Source organism: Salmo trutta, chromosome 7 (assembly GCF_901001165.1).
Source record: "Salmo trutta chromosome 7, fSalTru1.1, whole genome shotgun sequence".
Taxonomy (NCBI): domain Eukaryota; kingdom Metazoa; phylum Chordata; class Actinopteri; order Salmoniformes; family Salmonidae; genus Salmo; species Salmo trutta.
In genome coordinates this window covers 56,471,375-56,490,824 of record NC_042963.1, presented here as the reverse complement: position 1 = coordinate 56,490,824, position 19,450 = coordinate 56,471,375, and the positions used below count along the sequence as shown (strand labels likewise).

General features: G+C 49.2%; 1 protein-coding gene across 2 annotated transcripts in view; it reads left to right on the top strand.

Annotated features, from left to right (window-relative positions):
- The window catches only part of LOC115196573 (anoctamin-5), a 57,281-nt gene extending 38,111 nt beyond the window's left edge, over window positions 1–19,170 (top strand). For both annotated transcript variants that reach the window (XM_029757414.1, XM_029757415.1), the window contains 11 exons: window positions 3,646–3,797; window positions 8,943–9,017; window positions 10,658–10,886; window positions 12,414–12,589; window positions 13,025–13,122; window positions 13,407–13,537; window positions 15,339–15,544; window positions 16,744–16,940; window positions 17,593–17,698; window positions 18,241–18,360; window positions 18,631–19,170. In XM_029757414.1, the coding sequence (XP_029613274.1) occupies window positions 3,646–3,797; window positions 8,943–9,017; window positions 10,658–10,886; window positions 12,414–12,589; window positions 13,025–13,122; window positions 13,407–13,537; window positions 15,339–15,544; window positions 16,744–16,940; window positions 17,593–17,698; window positions 18,241–18,360; window positions 18,631–18,738 (1,598 nt within the window). In that variant the 3' untranslated portion in view covers window positions 18,739–19,170. The remainder of the gene's footprint in view (window positions 1–3,645; window positions 3,798–8,942; window positions 9,018–10,657; window positions 10,887–12,413; window positions 12,590–13,024; window positions 13,123–13,406; window positions 13,538–15,338; window positions 15,545–16,743; window positions 16,941–17,592; window positions 17,699–18,240; window positions 18,361–18,630) is intronic.
- The last annotated feature ends 280 nt before the right edge of the window (window positions 19,171–19,450 follow it).

Sequence of the window (19,450 nt, the reverse complement as noted above, 5' to 3'; positions counted from 1 at the left end):
CAGTGAATATTAAGTGACAGTCTCAGTGAATATTAAGTGACAGTCTTAGTGAATATTAAGTGACAGTCTTAGTGAATATTAAGTGTCACTCTTAGTGAATATTTAATGTCAGTCTTAGGGAATATTTAATGTCAGTCTTAGGGAATATTTAATGTCAGTCTTAGGGAATATTTAATGTCAGTCTTAGTGAATATTAAGTGACAGTCTTAGTGAATATTAAGTGACAGTCTCAGTGAATATTAAGTGTCAGTCTCCGTGAATATTAAGTGACAGTCTAGTGAATATTAAGTGACAGTCTCAGTGAATATTAAGTGACAGTCTCAGTGAATATTAAGTGACAGTCTCAGTGAATATTAAGTGACAGTCTCCGTGAATATTAAGTGACAGTCTCAGTGAATATTAAGTGACAGTCTCAGTGAATATTAAGTGACAAGTCTTAGTGAATATTAAGTGACAGTCTCAGTGAATATTAAGTGAGTCTCAGTGAATATTAAGTGACAGTCTCAGTGAATATTAAGTGACAGTCTCAGTGAATATTAAGTGACAGTCTAGTGAATATTAAGTGACAGTCTTAGTGAATATTTAATGACAGTCTCAGTGAATATTAAGTGACAGTCTTAGTGAATATTAAGTGACAGGCTCAGTGAATATTAAGTGACAAGTCTTAGTGAATATTAAGTGACAAGTCTCAGTGAATATTAAGTGACAGTCTCAGTGAATATTAAGTGACAGTCTTAGTGAATATTAAGTGACAGTCTTAGTGCTTAGTGAATATTAAGTGACAGTTTTAGTGAATATTAAGTGGCAGTCTTAGTGAATATTAAGTGACAGTCTTAGTGAATATTAAGTGACAGTCTTAGTGAATATTAAGTGACAGTCTCAGTGAATATTAAGTGACAGTCTCAGTGAATATTAAGTGACAGTCTCAGTGAATATTAAGTGACAGTCTTAGTGAATATTAAGTGACAGTCTTAGTGAATATTAAGTGACAGTCTTAGTGAATATTAAGTGACAGTCTCTAGTGAATATTAAGTGACAGTCTCAGTGAATATTTAAGTGACAGTCTCAGTGAATATTAAGTGACAGTCTCAGTGAATATTAAGTGACAGTCTCAGTGAATATTAAGTGACAAGTCTCAGTGAATATTAAGTGACAGTCTCAGTGAATATTAAGTGACAGTCTTAGTGAATATTAAGTGACAGTCTTAGTGAATATTAAGTGACAGTCTTAGTGAATATTAAGTGACAGTCTTAGTGAATATTAAGTGACAGTCTCAGTGAATATTAAGTGACAGTCTCAGTGAATATTAAGTGACAGTCTCAGTGAATATTAAGTGACAGTCTTAGTGAATATTAAGTGACAGTCTTAGTGAATATTAAGTGACAGTCTTAGTGAATATTAAGTGACAGTCTCAGTGAATATTAAGTGACAGTCTTAGTGAATATTAAGTGACAGTCTTAGTGAATATTAAGTGACAGTCTTAGTGAATATTAAGTGACAGTCTTAGTGAATATTAAGTGACAGTCTTAGTGAATATTAAGTGACAGTCTTAGTGAATATTAAGTGACAGTCTTAGTGAATATTAAGTGACAGTCTTAGTGAATATTAAGTGACAGTCTAGTGAATATTAAGTGACAGTCTTAGTGAATATTAAGTGACAGTCTTAGTGAATATTAAGTGACAGGCTCAGTGAATATTAAGTGACAGTCTTAGTGAATATTAAGTGACAGTCTCAGTGAATATTAAGTGACAGTCTCAGTGAATATTAAGTGACAGTCTCAGTGAATATTAAGTGACAGTCTTAGTGAATATTAAGTGACAGTCTCAGTGAATATTAAGTGACAGTCTTAGTGAATATTAAGTGTCAGTCTTAGTGACTATTAAGTGACAGTCTTAGTGAATATTAAGTGACAGTCTTAGTGAATATTAAGTGACAGTCTTAGTGAATATTAAGTGTCAGTCTTAGTGAATATTAAGTGACAGTCTCAGTGAATATTAAGTGACAGTCTCAGTGAATATTCCCTTGAGGGAAGTTGAGCCAATGACCATGGGATAAGCTGAGCCAATTCTTGGTCGTCTTAAACCAATCTATTTTGAAACAAAAGTATACACCTCACACACATGGTTATGGGCTTAAAAAATAAGACGCCTGTATAATGTCAGATATAGAGTCGAAATGTATTAGATTTTGAGTCTGCATCCCAATTTTACACTGAGTTTTCGTCGTAAAAAACAACGTTATTAATTATGAAATTACTAAAAAGGCCAAAGAGGGCGCTTTTGGTCATTGACTGCAGGAAAGGGCTACCGTAATTTCCGGACTATTAAGCGCACCTGAATATAAGCCGCACCCACTGAATAATTTTTTTTTTTTTTTTGAACATAAATAAGCCGCACATGTCTATAAGCCGCAGGTGCCTACCGGTACATTGAAACAAATTAACTTTACACAGGCTTTAACGAAATACGGCTTGTAACAAAAATAAATAGGCTTTAACAAAACACGGCTTGTAACAAAAATAAATAGGCTTTAACGAAACACAGCTTGTAACAAAAATAAAAAATTAGCAGTAAGCTTTAGTTGTCTTTTTGCACTGAGTCAATTCCTCACGCTGCTGTTTCCAACGTCTTATCATCGACTCATTAAGACCAAGCTCCCGTGCAGCAGCTCTATTTCCTTTTCCAACAGCCAGATCAATCGCCTTCAACTTGAAAGCTGCATCATATGCATTTCTCCGTGTCTTTGCCATGATGAGGGTGACAAAATGACTACCGTAATCAGAATGATGGGAAGTTTGAGAGCGCTCGATTTAATCTAAACAGTAAACAAAAAAGTTGTTTGACCTTAACCCGTTCGGCAATTTCATTGGTCTAATGAAAGCTTCATGCCGCCAAAAAACTGAGCACGTCACAGAATGTGTTTTTTTGGAGAGAAAAAATTGAAAGCGGGAAAAATCCATATATTAGCCGCGTCATTGTTTAAGCCGCGAGGTTCAAAGCCTGGGAAAAAGGTTTTGGCTTATAGTCCGGAATTTACGATACTCCTTAACTCTGTTCCTGCCTTCCTTTACATCTTAACTATGTTCCTTCCTTCCTTTACATCTTAACTCTGTTCCTTCCTTCCTTTACATCTTAACTCTGTTCCTTCCTTCCTTTACATCTTAACTCTGTTCCTTCCTTCCTTTACATCTTAACTCTGTTCCTTCCTTCCTTTACATCTTAACTCTGTTCCTTCCTTCCTTTACATCCTAACTCTGTTCCTTCCTTCCTTTACATCTTAACTCTGTTCCTGCCTTCCTTTACATCTTAACTCTGTTCCTTTACATCTTAACTCTGTTCCTTCCTGCCTTCCTTTCCATCTTAACTCTGTTCCTTCCTTCCTTTACATCTTAACTCTGTTCCTTCCTTCCCTTACTCCTTAACTCTGTTCCTTCCTTCCTTTACATCTTAACCCTGTTCCTTCCTTCCCTTACTCCGTTCCTTTACATCTTAACTCTGTTCCTTCCTTCCTTTACATCTTAACTCTGTTCCTGCCTTCCTTTACATCTTAACTCTGTTCTTACTGTCTGCACTTACAGTATATCATGCCATGGATCTTTTTAGTATGAAGAGTTATCTCCCTAACTCTCCATTGTCCTCCTATAGTAACTCTGTTCCTGGAGTTCTGGAAGCGTCGGCAGGCCCGCCTGGAGTACGAGTGGGACCTGGTGGACTTTGAGGAAGAGCAGCAACAGCTTCAGCTGCGACCAGAGTACGAGACCAAGTGTACCTCCCGCAGACTTAACCGCGTCACACAGGTGTGTTTCCGTCTCTTACCTGCATTATAACACTGGGTTAGGGTTTAGGGTTAAGGGTTAGGGTTTTTTTGTTTATTTTTTTTTATTTTACCGTTATTTTACCAGGTAAGTTGACTGATAACATGTTCTCATTTACAGCAACGACCTGGGGAATAGTTTCAGGGGAATGAATGAGCCAATTGTAAGCTGGGGATGATTAGGTGGCCATGATGGTATGAGTGCCAGATTGGGAATTTAGCCAGGACACCGGGGTTAACACCCCTACTCTTACGATAAGTGCAATGGGATCTTTAATGACCTCAGAGAGTCAGGACACCCGTTTAACGTCCCATCCGAAAGACGGCACCCTACACAGGGCAGTGTCCCCAATCACTGCCCTGGGGCATTGGGATATTTTTTAGACCAGAGGAAAGAGTGCCTCCTACTGGCCCTCCAATACCACTTCCAGCAGCATCTGGTCCCCCATCCAGGGACTGACCAGGACCAACCCTGCTTAGCTTCAGAAGCAAGCCAGCAGTTGGATGCAGGGTGGTATGCTGCTGGCGGGTTAAGGGTTAGAGTTAGGGGTTAGGGTTAAGGGTTAGGGGTTAGGGTTAAGGGTTAGGGGTTAGGGTTGGGGGTTGGGGGTTAGGGGTTAGGGTTAGAGTTAGGGGTTAAGGGTTAGGGTTAGGGGTTAGGGTTTAGGGGTTAGGAGTACAAGTGTACCAGTCAACGACTCAGCCGCATCACATATGTGCTTGTGTTGCCTTCTAGGTTTATATATACATAACACTGCTTAGAAAATGAAAGTGTGTCTTTGTAGATTTGTTTTGCGAGGTTGTGGCCAGCAACATGATGTTCCATAATGATAATGTTCAGTTATACATTTTCATAGTAAATTGTAGCCCAGTTTACATAGTTTAAACAACGTAACGTTCATGTGCCATCGTGTCGTACTGTATGATATTGATCATCCACCTACCGGTGCCCAGCCTATATTCGAAGTATTCCACAGCTGATCCTTTACATCTGGATCTAGTAACCTGTTACTGGGCCCTGACCCTCCACCTCCTAATGAGAGGGGTCTGTTACTGGGCCCTGACCCTCCACCTCCTAATGAGAGGGGTCTGTTCCTGGGCCCTGACCCTCCACCTCCTAATGAGAGGGGTCTGTTCCTGGGCCCTGACCCTCCACCTCCTAATGAGAGGGGTCTGTTCCTGGGCCCTGACCCTCCACCTCCACCTCCTAATGAGAGGGATCTGTTACTGGGCCCTGACCCTTCACCTCCTAATGAGAGGGGTCTGTTCCTGGGCCCTGACCCTCCACCTCCTAATGAGAGGGGTCTGTTCCTGGGCCCTGACCCTCCACCTCCTAATGAGAGGGGTCTGTTCCTGGGCCCTGACCCTCCACCTCCACCTCCTAATGAGAGGGGTCTGTTCCTGGGCCCTGACCCTCCACCTCCTAATGAGAGGGGTCTGTTCCTGGGCCCTGATCCTCCACCTCCTAATGAGAGGGGTCTGTTTCTGGGCCCTGACCCTCCACCTCCTAATGAGAGTGGTCTGTTCCTGGGCCCTGACCCTCCACCTCCTAATGAGAGGGGTCTGTTCCTGGGCCCTGACCCTCCACCTCCTAATGAGAGGGGTCTGTTCCTGGGCCCTGACCCTCCACCTCCTAATGAGAGGGGTCTGTTCCTGGGCCCTGACCCTCCACCTCCTAATGAGATGGATCTGTTACTGGGCCCTTACCCTTCACCTCCTAATGAGAGGGGTCTGTTCCTGGGCCCTGACCCTCCACCTCCTAATGAGAGGGGTCTGTTCCTGGGCCCTGACCCTCCACCTCCTAATGAGAGGGGTCTGTTCCTGGGCCCTGATCCTCCACCTCCTAATGAGAGGGGTCTGTTCCTGGGCCCTGACCCTCCACCTCCTAATGAGAGGGGTCTGTTCCTGGGCCCTGACCCTCCACCTCCTAATGAGAGGGGTCTGTTCCTGGGCCCTGACCCCCCTCCCTCCTAACGAGAGGGGTCTGTTTCTGGGCCCTGACCCTCCACCTCCTAATGAGAGGGGTCTGTTCCTGGGCCCTGACCCTCCACCTCCTCCTAATGAGAGGGGTCTGTTCCTGGGCCCTGACCCTCCACCTCCTAATGAGAGGGGTCTGTTCCTGGGCCCTGACCCTCCACTTCCTAATGAGAGGGGTCTGTTCCTGGGCCCTGACCCTCCACTTCCTAATGAGAGGGGTCTGTTCCTGGGCCCTGACCCTCCACCTCCTAATGAGAGGGGTCTGTTCCTCGGCCCTGATCCTCCACCTCCTAATGAGAGGGGTCTGTTCCTGGGCCCTGACCCTCCCTCCACCTCCTAATGAGAGGGGTCTGTTCCTGGGCCCTGACCCTCCACCTCCTAATGAGAGGGGTCTGTTCCTGGGCCCTGACCCTCCACCTCCTAATGAGAGGGGTCTGTTCCTGGGCCCTGACCCTCCTTCTCCTAATGAGAGGGGTCTGTTCCTGGGCCCTGATCCTCCACCTCCTAATGAGAGGGGTCGGTTCATGGGCCCTGACCCTCCACCTCCTAATGAGAGGGGTCTGTTCCTGGGCCCTGATCCTCCACCTCCTAATGAGAGTGGTCTGTTACTGGGCCCTGACCCCACTCCTCCTAATGAGAGGGGTCTGTTCCTGGGCCCTGACCCTCCACCTCCTAACAAGAGGGGTCTGTTCCTGGGCCCTGACCCTCCACCTCCACCTCCTAATGAGAGGGGTCTGTTCCTGGGCCCTGATCCTCCACCTCCTAATGAGAGGGGTCTGTTCCTGGGCCCTGACCCTCCACCTCCTAATGAGAGTGGTCTGTTACTGGGCCCTGACCCCCCTCCTCCTAATGAGAGGGGTCTGTTCCTGGGCCCTGACCCTCCACCTCCTAATGAGAGGGGTCTGTTCCTGGGCCCTGACCCTCCACCTCCACCTCCTAATGAGAGGGGTCTGTTCCTGGGCCCTGACCCTCCACCTTCTAATGAGAGGGGTCTGTTCCTGAGCCCTGACCCTCCACCTCCACCTCCTAATGAGAGGGGTCTGTTCCTGGGCCCTGACCCTCCACCTTCTAATGAGAGGGGTCTGTTCCTGGGCCCTGACCCTCCACCTCCTAATGAGAGGGGTCTGTTCCTGGGCCCTGACCCTCCACCTCCTAATGAGAGGGGTTTGTTACTGGGCCCTGACCCTCCTCCACCTCCTAATGAGAGGGGTCTGTTCCTGGGCCCTGACCCTCCCTCCACCTCCTAATGAGAGGGGTCTGTTCCTGGGCCCTGACCCTCCCTCCACCTCCTATTGAGAGGGGTCTGTTACTGGGCCCTGACCCTCCTCCTAATGAGAGGGGTCTGTTCCTGGGCCCTGTCCCTCCACCTCCTAATGAGAGGGGTCTGTTACTGGGCCCTGACCCTCCACCTCCTAATGAGAGGGGTCTGTTACTGGGCCCTGACCCTCCTCCACCTCCTAATTAGAGGGGTCTGTTCCTGGGCCCTGACCCTCCACCTCCTAATGAGAGGGGTCTGTTACTGGGCCCTGACCCTCCTCCACCTCCTAATGAGAGGGGTCTGTTCCTGGGCCCTGATCCTCCACCTCCTAATGAGAGGGGTCTGTTCCTGGGCCCTGACCCTCCACCTCCTAATGAGAGGGGTCTGTTACTGGGCCCTGACCCTCCACCTCCTAATGAGAGGGGTCTGTTCCTGGGCCCTGACCCTCCACCTCCTAATGAGAGGGGTCTGTTCCTGGGCCCTGACCCTCCACCTCCTAATGAGAGGGGTCTGTTCCTGGGCCCTGACCCTCCACCTCCTAATGAGAGGGGTCTGTTCCTGGGCCCTGATCCTCCACCTCCTAATGAGAGGGGTCTGTTCCTGGGCCCTGACCCTCCACCTCCACCTTCTAATGAGAGGGGTCGGTTCCTGGGCCCTGACCCTCCACCTCCTAATGAGAGGGGTCTGTTCCTGGGCCCTGACCCTCCACCTTCTAATGAGAGGGGTCGGTTCCTGGGCCCTGACCCTCCACCTCCTAATGAGAGGGGTCTGTTCCTGGGCCCTGACCCTCCACCTCCACCTCCTAATAAGAGGGGTCTGTTCCTGGGCCCTGACCCTCCACCTCCTAATGAGAGGGGTCTGTTCCTGGGCCCTGACCCTCCTTCTCCTAATGAGAGGGGTCTGTTCCTGGGCCCTGACCCTCCACCTCCACCTCCTAATGAGAGGGGTCTGTTCCTGGGCCCTGACCCTCCACCTTCTAATGAGAGGGGTCGGTTCCTGGGCCCTGACCCTCCACCTCCTAATGAGAGGGGTCTGTTCCTGGGCCCTGACCCTCCACCTTCTAATGAGAGGGGTCGGTTCCTGGGCCCTGACCCTCCACCTCCTAATGAGAGGGGTCTGTTCCTGGGCCCTGACCCTCCTCCTCCTCACCCTCCTCACCTTCCTCCTCCTCACCCTCCACCTCCTCACCCTCCACCTCCTCACCCCTCCACCTCCTCACCCCTCCATCGCCTCACACCACCTGTCTGTAACTGTACTGTAGGAGATGGAATGGGTCCTTGACAGGACAGCAGCTGAAGAAGTGGGCAAAATGCTCCTGTGTTGGGCCACCGTGGTGCTGTGGGTAAGACTGGCACAGAGGGAAGAGGAATGCCAGTTTGAAGTGATGTGGGGGATTTGGCAGGCCTGGCTTGTGTTGATTGCTCATGTCTGGATGGAAGATGGAAGCTATCTGATGCTGACTGCAGCATTTTACCTGGTGCATCATGGAACCTTGCTGTAATGAATTAACAATGCTAACACAGAAACACAACCTTAGTGGTTGTGTTTTATAGTCTGGTCCCAGATCAGTTTTTCTGCTGTATAGCCAATTGCTATAGTCATGGTACCAACAATATCCAGAAGCATAGATGTTGACTATGAGCACAAACTGATCTGGGCCCAGGCTAATAAAAGCCTGGATTCACCAGGAAACTGATCTGGGCCCAGGCTAATAAAAGCCTGGATTCACCAGGAAACTGGTCTGGGCCCAGGTCAGTAGTATGAGATGATGACAACAAGCTGCTAATGTGTTGGTTGGTACTGCCCCCTGATGGTCTGGAGACTAGCAGCTGTAACCATGGTGACTGACTGTGCATGTTGTTGTCCTTGTTTTGCTTGGTTACGGTGTTGTAGGAGATGGAGCCATACTTACCCGTAACATCCCAGTGTGCTCGTACATTCCTGTCTGGAGCCACCGTCATATTCTGGGTGAGCATTTATTCATGATAGTCTACTCTGTATCTTAACTCCTTCCACCTCCCTCCTCCTTCTCACTCCTTCTCCTGTCTCCTCCCTCTCACTTCTCCTGTCTCCTCCCTCTCCCTTCTCCTGTCTCCTCCCTCTCCCTTCTACTGTCTCCTCCCTCTCCCTTCTCCTGTCTCCTTTCTCCTCCCTCTCCCTTCTCCTGTCTCCTCCCTCCTCCCTCTCCCTTCTCCTGTCTCCTCCCTCCTCCCTCTCCCTTCTCCTGTCTCCTCCCTCCTCCCTCTCCCTTCTCCTGTCTCCTTTCTCCTCCCTCTCCCTTCTCCTGTCTCCTCCCTCCTCCCTCTCCCTTCTCCTGTCTCCTCCCTCCTCCCTCTCCCTTCTCCTGTCTCCTCCCTCTCCCTTCTCCTGTCTCCTCCCTCTCCCTTCTCCTGTCTCCTCCCTCCTCCCTCTCCCTTCTCCTGTCTCCCTCCTCCTCCTTCTCCTCCCTCTCCTTCTCCTCTCCTCCCTCTCCCTTCCGCCTTCCTCCCTCTCCCTTCTACTGTCTCCTCCCTCTCCCTTCTCCTGTCTCCTCTCTCCTCCCTCTCCCTTCTCCTGTCTCCTCTCTCCTCCCTCTCCCTTCTCCTGTCTCCTCCCTCCTCCCTCTCCCTTCTCCTGTCTCCTCCCTCCTCCCTCTCCCTTCTCCTGTCTCCTCCCTCCTCCCTCTCCCTTCTCCTGTCTCCTCCCTCCTCCCTCTCCCTTCTCCTGTCTCCTCTCTCCTCCCTCTCCCTTCTCCTGTCTCCTCCCTCTCCCTTCTCCTGTCTCCTCCCTCTCCCTTCTACTGTCTCCTCCCTCTCCCTTCTCCTTTCTCCTCCCTCTCCCTTCTCCTGTCTCCTCCCTCTCACTTCTCCTGTCTCCTCTCTCCTCCATTCTCCTGTCTCCTCCCTTCTCCTGTCTCCTGTCTCCTGTCTCCTCCCTCTTATCATCCTCTTCCTCTCCTCCCTCTCCTGTCTCCTCCCTTCTCCTGTCTCCTCTCTCCTCCCTTCCTCTCCTCCCTTCTCTTCCTCTCCTCCCTTCTCCTCCCTCCTCCCTCTCACTTCTCCTGTCTCCTCCCTCTCACTTCTCCTCCCTTTCACTTCTCCTCCCTCTCTCCTCCATTCTCCTGTCTCCTGTCTCCTCTTTCCTTCCTCTCCTGTCTTCATCTCTTCCTCTCCTCATCTTCACTATTATAATTTCTATATAATCTATCATCTCTCTTTATCCTCCTCAGCATCATCAACAAAATCTTCCCAATTCCTTCCCATTGTAATTTTATCGTCAGAACATTATAGAAAATGTTTGGAAATAGTATTGAGAGGGTACTTTTCCAATACATATGGATCCAAAACTGTGTTGCAAAAAATATCGTAGTCTGGATTTTTAATGAGTGTGCACCATACTTTTGTGTTTTGAAGTGTGTTGTTGGTGGTGATTTGTCAGTGTGAACAATATGTATTTGTAATTTATTAGTATTTTTTGTTGTATTTGTATATAAAGTCAAGCTTGGGGTCAGTTCCAATTCAATTCGGTCAATAAATATCAGCTGACGTCCTGAATTGACTGCATTGAAACGGAAGTGACCCACAACCTTGACAGATTCCTGTCCTCTCTCCACCCTTCCTCTCCCTCAGATCTCCCTGATCATAGCGTGTATCATCGGGGTGATAGCGTACCGTCTGGCGGTGTACGCGGCGTTTGCCAGCATCATGAAGGACAGCCCCACCAACAACATCCACATGGTGGGCTCCCTCATCACCCCTCAGCTCGCCACCTCTGTCACCGCTTCCTGCATCAACTTCGTCATCATCATGATCCTCAATCTGATGTATGAGAGAGTGGCCATCTGGATCACTGACATGGGTAAGATAGAGAGTGGCCAGCCTGATCACTGACATGGGTAAGATAGAGAGTGGCCAGCTGGATCACTGACATGGGTAAGATAGAGAGTGGCCAGCTGGATCACTGACATGGGTAAGATAGAGAGTGGCCAGCTGGATCACTGACATGGGTAAGATAGAGAGTGGCCAGCTGGATCACTGACATGGGTAAGATAGAGAGTGGCCAGCCTGATCACTGACATGGGTAAGAATAGAGAGTGGCCAGCCTGATCACTGACATGGGTAAGATAGAGAGTGGCCAGCTGGATCACTGACATGGGTAAGAATAGAGAGTGGCCAGCTGGATCACTGACATGGGTAAGATAGAGACTGGCCAGCTGGATCACTGACATGGGTAAGATAGAGAGTGGCCAGCTGGATCACTGACATGGGTAAGAATAGAGTGGCCAGCTGGATCACTGACATGGGTAAGATAGAGAGTGGCCAGCTGGATCACTGACATGGGTAAGAATAGAGAGTGGCCATCTGGATCACTGACATGGGTAAGAATAGAGAGTGGCCAGCTGGATCACTGACATGGGTAAGATAGAGACTGGCCAGCTGGATCACTGACATGGGTAAGATAGAGAGTGGCCAGCTGGATCACTGACATGGGTAAGAATAGAGTGGCCAGCCTGATCACTGACAAGATAGAGAGACAGATAACAGGGAGGATTGTTTTGGTCAGATTATAACTAGATCAAGACTTATTTCCGGGTTGCTAAAGAGACAATAACAAAATGTAATTTTTTTACATCCAGTTTGTAACCTGACCGTGAGTTACGTCGTTAAAAAAAGTCTTTGCAGCATTTGCTTTAAGTGAATCAATGCAGATCTACTACGAACATAGCTAGGTAATCAATTGCTTATGTTGTCAGTGTTCAACATCTCTGGGAATCTCTAAGAACAACCGGCCTGAAGATGGAGAGAGCCCTGAATGGTTCAACATCTCTGGGTTCTCTAAGAACAACCGAGAGCCCTGAATGGTTCAACATCTCTGGGTTCTCTAAGAACAACCGAGAGCCCTGAATGGTTCAGCATCTCTGGGTTCTCTAAGAACAACCGAGAGCCCTGAATGGTTCAACATCTCTGGGTTCTCTAAGAACAACCGAGAGCCCTGAATGGTTCAACATCTCTGGGTTCTCTAAGAACAACCGAGAGCCCTGAATGGTTCAGCATCTCTGGGTTCTCTAAGAACAACCGAGAGCCCTGAATGGTTCAGCATCTCTGGGTTCTCTAAGAACAACCGAGAGCCCTGAATGGTTCAGCATCTCTGGGTTCTCTAAGAACAACCGAGAGCCCTGAATGGTTCAACATCTCTGGGTTCTCTAAGAACAACCGAGAGCCCTGAATGGTTCAACATCTCTGGGTTCTCTAAGAACAACCGAGAGCCCTGAATGGTTCAGCATCTCTGGGTTCTCTAAGAACAACCGAGAGCCCTGAATGGTTCAACATCTCTGTCATCACCACTCTCCATGTCGTGAATGTTGATTTTTTTTTTGTTCCTCAGAGATTCCCAAGACTCACCTGGAGTACGAGAACAAGCTGACGGTGAAGATGTTCCTGTTCCAGTTCGTCAATTACTATTCTTCCTGTTTCTACGTGGCCTTCTTCAAGGGGAAGTTCGTCGGTCATCCCGGAGACTACATCTACATGTTCGGCTGGAGCAAGCTGAGGAACGAGGAGGTATAACCCCTACCTCAGCTACTTCCTACTGACATTACAGTTTCATTACAGTCCAGAGGGCTGATGTCCTGTAACCAGACTACAACAAACTGTTCTCGCTTCCAACCAGTCATGACCAGATTTAAAAACGGCATAAAATAAAAATAAAAAAAACATACTTCCTATTTTGGATGTTATCTGGTCAGATGTCCTGGTTATAACCAGAAGGAGAAAAAAAAATGTCTCATTACTAAAACGACGTTAATAAGATGGTAGAGCATGGTGTGTGCCAACGCCAGGGTTGTGGGTTCGATTCCCACGAGGGGCCAGTACAAAAAAAATAAAAAATAAATGCATGAAATGAAATGTATGCATTCACTACTGTAAGTCGCTCTGGATAAGGGCGTCTGCTAAATGACTAAAATGTAAAACCTCGCCTTCTGTTTCTCCGACCAGTGTGACCCAGGTGGTTGTCTGATTGAGCTGACCACTCAGCTGGTCATAGTGATGTCTGGGAAACAGGTCTGGGGTAACGTCCAGGAGGCCCTGGTTCCGTAAGTTGTTCATTCTGTCACTATTACCTAAGGTGTTTTCTCGGGGCCTAATTTAAGATGCGTGTGCACTGACTTTAAAATGAATGAAAATAACTTCCCTCTGACTTTTAGCTTAAATCATGCATTGATGTCAATGAAAGATTTGTGTTAAAACTTGAATTTCGTATGATTTTAACTTAGGATTCCCGCCGAATGCCTTTACAACTTTCTCTTAGTGACAATTTAGTCCCAAATGTGAAGTGCAGAAACCTCTGACCCCCTCGGTGTTGTAACTGTATCCCCAGGTGGGTAATGAACCGGTGGGGGAGCCGTAAAGCCCGCAGTCACCCAGAGAGCCGCTACAGTCGCTGGGAACAGGACCACGACCTGCAGAACTTTGGACATCTGGGACTCTTCTATGAGTACCTGGAGATGGGTGAGTTTTTCAGACAGGGACACGCAGACCAATTACATATAGGCACTTTCTCAATGAATCTCTCTCTCTCACTAAAAAACATATTTGAAGAAGTCTGAAGGGAGGAACCACAGATCTATTCTTTCAATGTGTTTTAAGAAAGAGGTGAGGACAGAGGATGCGATGACAAATTGAGAAAGAATCAAACTCTCTATAGTAATGTAATCTCTGTTAACCCAGAAATAAAATCCTAATTTGGTTAGATGCTCGATACCATTTATGTTACGTAGTCTGTCCACAAGATGTTCATATAAATACACATTGCGTTACTTCTTGCTCTCTCCTGCAGAGGGTGCTGTTTCCATCTAATTTACCATCATAATCTCTCTCTTCTCCTCTGCACTTTCCCCTCACCTCCTCTCTCCACTTTCCTATCCCTTCTCCATCCCTCACCACCCCCCTCCACTTTCCTATCCCCTCTCCATCCCTCACCACCCCCTCCACTTTCCTATCCCTTCTCCATCACTCTCCATCCCTCACCACCCCTCTCCATCCCTCACCATCCCTCACCACCCCACTCCATCCCTCTCCTCTCCATCCCTCACCACCCCCCTCCACTTTCCTATCCCTTCTCCATCCCTCACCATCCCTCACCACCCCACTCCATCCCTCTCCTCTCCATCCCTCACCACCCCTCTCCACCCCTCTCAATCCCTCACCACCCCTCTCCATCTCTCACCACCCCTCTCCATCTCTCACCACCCCTCTCCATCCCTCACCACCCCTCTCCATCCCTCACCACCCCTCTCCATCCCTCTCCACCCCTCTCCATCCTTCACCATCCCTCTCCACCCCTCTCCACCCCTCTCCACCCCTCTCCATCCCTCTCCATCCCTCTCCATCCCTCACCACCCCTCTCCATCCCTCACCACCCCTCTCCATCCTTCTCCATCCCTCTCCACCCCTCTCCACCCCTCTCCATCCCTCACCACCCCTCAACTCCCCTCTCCATCCCTCTCCATCCCTCTCCATCCCTCTCCATCCCTCTCCATCCCTCTCCATCCCTCACCACCCCTCTCCATCCTTCTCCATCCCTCTCCACCCCTCTCCATCTCTCACCACCCCTCTCCATCTCTCACCACCCCTCTCCATCCCTCACCACCCCTCTCCATCCCTCACCACCCCTCTCCATCCCTCTCCACCCCTCTCCATCCCTCACCATCCCTCTCCACCCCTCTCCACCCCTCTCCACCCCTCTCCATCCCTCTCCACCCCTCTCCATCCCTCACCACCCCTCTCCATCCCTCACCACCCCTCTCCATCCTTCTCCATCCCTCTCCACCCCTCTCCACCCCTCTCCACCCCTCTCCATCCCTCACCACCCCTCTCCATCCCTCTCCATCCCTCTCCATCCCTCTCCATCCCTCTCCATCCCTCTCCATCCCTCACCACCCCTCTCCATCCTTCTCCATCCCTCTCCATCCCTCTCCACCCCTCTCCACCCCTCTCCACCCCTCTCCATCCCTCACCACCCCTCACCACCCCTCAACTCCCCTCTCCATCCCTCTCCATCCCTCTCCATCCCTCTCCATCCCTCTCCACCCCTCTCCACCCCTCTCCACCCCTCTCCATCCCTCACCTCCCCTCTCCATCCCTCACCATCCCTCTCCATCCCTCTCCACCCCTCTCCACCCCTCTCCATCCCTCACCACCCCTCAACTCCCCTCTCCATCCCTCTCCATCCCTCTCCATCCCTCTCCATCCCTCACCACCCCTCTCCATCCCTCTCCACTTTCCCGTCCCCTCTCCTCTCCTCCTACAGTGATCCAGTTTGGTTTCATCACTCTGTTCGTGGCCTCCTTCCCTCTGGCCCCTCTGCTGGCGCTGTTGAACAACATTATAGAAGTTAGAGTGGACGCCTGGAAGTTCACCACCCAGTTCCGTCGGCCCGTAGCATCTAAGGCCCACAGCATCGGTGCCTGGCAGGAAATACTCAACGGGGTGGCCGTCCTGTCGGTCGTCACCAACGTGAGTATGGCTGTTGGAGAGGGGAGACGAGGAGAGACGAGGGGAGACGAGGAGAGACGAGGAGAGACGGGGGGAGACGGGGGAGACGAGGAGAGACGAGGGGAGACGAGGAGAGACGAGGAGAGACGAGGAGAGACGAGGGGAGACGAGGGGAGACGAGGGGAGACGAGGAGAGACGAGGAGAGACGGGGGGAGACGGGGGAGACGGGGGAGACGGGGGAGACGAGGAGAGACGGGGGGAGACGAGGGGAGACAGACGAGGGGAGACAGACGAGGGGAGACGAGGGGAGACGAGGAGAGACGAGGGGAGAAGAGGGGAGACGGGGGGAGACGAGGGGAGACGAGGGGAGACAGACGAGGGGAGACGAGGAGAGACGGGGGGAGACGAGGGGAGACGAGGAGAGACGAGGAGAGACGGGGGGAGACGAGGGGAGACGAGGAGAGACGGGGGGAGACGGGGGAGACGAGGAGAGACGGGGGGAGACGGGGGAGACGAGGGGAGACAGACGAGGGGAGACAGACGAGGAGAGACGAGGGGAGACGAGGGGAGACGAGGGGAGACGAGGAGAGACGAGGAGAGACGAGGGGAGAAGAGGAGAGACGAGGAGAGACGAGGGGAGACGAGGGGAGACAGACGAGGGGAGACGGGGGGAGACGAGGGGAGACGAGGAGAGACGAGGAGAGACGGGGGGAGACGAGGGGAGACGAGGAGAGATGAGGGGAGACGAGGAGAGATGAGGGGAGACAGACGAGGGGAGACAGACGAGGGGAGACGAGGAGAGACGAGGGGAGACGAGGGGAGACAGACGAGGGGAGACGAGGAGAGACGAGGGGAGACGAGGGGAGACGAGGAGGGACGAGGGGAGACGAGGGGAGACGAGGGGAGACGAGGAGGGACGAGGAGAGACGAGGAGAGACGAGGAGAGGAGTGTTAGGGATTTCCTTCTTATTCTCTCCTTATTCCTGGAATTGTACAACCAGGATTTCTGGAAAACCTGGGAATCCTGGTAGTTACTGGAAGTTTGAACTTAATCAAGGAGTACTATGCTGTTTTACCAACTCCAATGGTCACAACTCCTATAATCAAGGAGTGCTAGCTTGGTCCCAGATCTGTTGGTGCTGTTTTACCAACTCCCATGGTCACAACTCCTATGTCCATCTATAAACAAATCATTTCCCTGTTTTCTCTCCCCCCCCAGGCGTTCATCGTAGCCTTCACATCAGACATGATTCCCCGGCTGGTGTACATGTATGCCTACAGCAACGATCTCTCTATGAAGGGCTACATCAACAATAGCCTGTCAGTGTTCAACATCTCTGGGTTCTCTAAGGACAACCGGCCTGAAGACGGAGAGAGCCCTGAATGGTTCAACAGCTCTGTCATCACCACCTGCAGGTAGGGGGTCTCTGTCTGTCTGTCTGTCTGTCTGTCTGTCTGTCTGTCTGTCTGTCTGTCTGTCTGTCTGTCTGTCTGTCTGTCTGTCTGTCTGTCTGTCTGTCTGTCTGTCTGTCTGTCTGTCTGAATACATTTAATGTGACTGAGACTGAGGAGGCCGATTCCCTGACCTGTCAATGTTTTTAATTTGCTGTTTTATGATTTTGTTATACTCTTGTGAATTCTATGGTTTTTACTAGATGACTTGTAGTTTTTCATGTTGTCTGTCTATCTTGGCCAGGACGCTCTTGAAAAAATAGATTTTAAATCTCAATGAGCCCTTCCTGGTTAAATAAAGGTTAAATAAATAAATAAAATAAATGTATGTATAGTTACCGTCACGTGACTACTGCTACCCAGAGTGTGTGTGTGTGTGTGTGTGTGTGTGTGTGTGTGTGTTTGTTTCAGTGTATAACCATTCCTCTACTACTTCCTGTGTTCTACAGGTACCGTGACTACCGCTACCCAGTGTGTGTGTGTGTGTGTGTGTGTGTGTGTGTGTGTGTGTGTGTGTGTGTGTGTGTGTGTGTGTGTGTGTGTGTGTGTGTGTGTGTGTGTGTGTGTGTGTGTTTCAGTGTATAACCATTCCTCTACTACTTCCTGTGTTCTACAGGTACCGTGACTACCGCTACCCATCGGGCCATGAGAAGGAGTACTCTCACACCATGCAGTTCTGGCACATCCTGGCTGCCAAGCTGGCTTTCATCATTATCATGGAGGTAGGAACGGACACCTCTAGCTTCCCTACTGCAACCAGCCGTAGAAATAGAACCTATAGAAAAGAACTTGGAACCTCTAAACCCTGGCAATTTGGCTGGTGAACTCTTGAATATGGGGAGGTCCGATCTATACCTTCTATTTCTATAGAACCACCAGTCATTTCAACCAGATTTGTCTCGTTCTTTTTTATTTTTTTTAGGTAGTTAGTCACTTCATTGGGAATACTTCAATTCCTTCAGCGTTGACATCTATCCTCGATCAGGACCAGCTTTAATCTACTGTGCATTACAGTTGTGCTGCTGTATTTCCAGTGTGGATAGAAAACAGATCTGGCCTTTTACTTTAGTAGTCTGTTTATTAAATAGGAATAGTTGGATTTCAGTGTTGTAGCAGGGAATCTATATAGATCTGATTATTTCTGGTTTTGTATCTAATCCTACAAGACATTGTCGGTGCTGTATTTCCTGTGATGACCTTTACGTTCCTGTTTCACCTCATTCCCTTTCCTGATTGGTTGGTTTCCTCCTCTCGCCTATTTCAGCATGTGGCGTTCATGGTGAAGTTCTTCGTGGCGTGGATGATTCCTGACGTTCCCTCCGAGGTGAAGGCCAGGATTAAACGAGAACGCTACCTCATCCAGGAGTACCTGCATAACTACGAGGTATTTTCCCCGCAGAAAACATTCAACATGCACACAATAACACATTTATTTATTTGCCTTTATTTAGCCAGGTAAGCTGATACAACACACACACACACACACACACACACTCTGGGTAATGGTAGTCACGGTACCTGTAGAACACAGGAAGTAGTAGAGGAATGGTTATACACTGAAACAAAACACACACACACACACACACACACATTCAAAACAAACAGATATATTCATCCCCTGTGTTTTTCTGGGTCTTTGTTTGTTTAACCTCAGGTGGAGAAGCTGAAGATCCAGCTAAGCCAGAGGAACGATGACTGCTGCTGCACCCCTATGATCTACCCCGACATATCCCGGCACGTAGTGCTGTCCGAGTGTCTCTAGCGCCCGTCCTCGCCCTCCGCCCACTCATTTGATTTTGGGTCGTGTTCATTAGGTCACACAACAGAAAACGTTTTAAAATGTTTTTCAACAGGAAATTTAAATTAGCTTGTTTTTTTTTTGTTTTTTTTTAATTGGACAAATAGTTAGTTACTCCCTGTTTGAATCTGTTTTGTTTCCATTTGGTGCCTGATGAACAGGACCCTGGTTCAGGTTGGGCTGGGGCCTGGGCTGGTCTTAAGGAGATTCTCGTAAAACTACCCTGAGAGGTGGGCGACCTGTAACACAAAGGGCTCAGTCTGCAGGTGGAGTGGTGAGCAATCCTCACAGAAATAGAGTACCTAATACAATACATCATACATTTTACGTCATTTAGCAGACGCTCTTATCCAGAGCGACTTACAGTAGTGAATACATACATTTCATACATTGCATTTTTATATTTTTTTTATATATTTTTTGTACTGGTCCCCCGTGGGAATCGAACCCACAACCCTGGCGTTGCACACACCATGCTGGCGTTGCAAACACCATGCTCTACCAACTGAGCCACAGGGAAGACCATCATCATCAAATACAAGAAGATACTACATTCAGTATGTCTTTAGGTCCGTCTATGTATGGTCTATGGATTTCAGTATAGATCTAGTGTTGTAGTGTGGGCGGGTGGTTGATTTGAAGAGAAGATCTAACAGCATGGAGGAAAGCAGGGAAA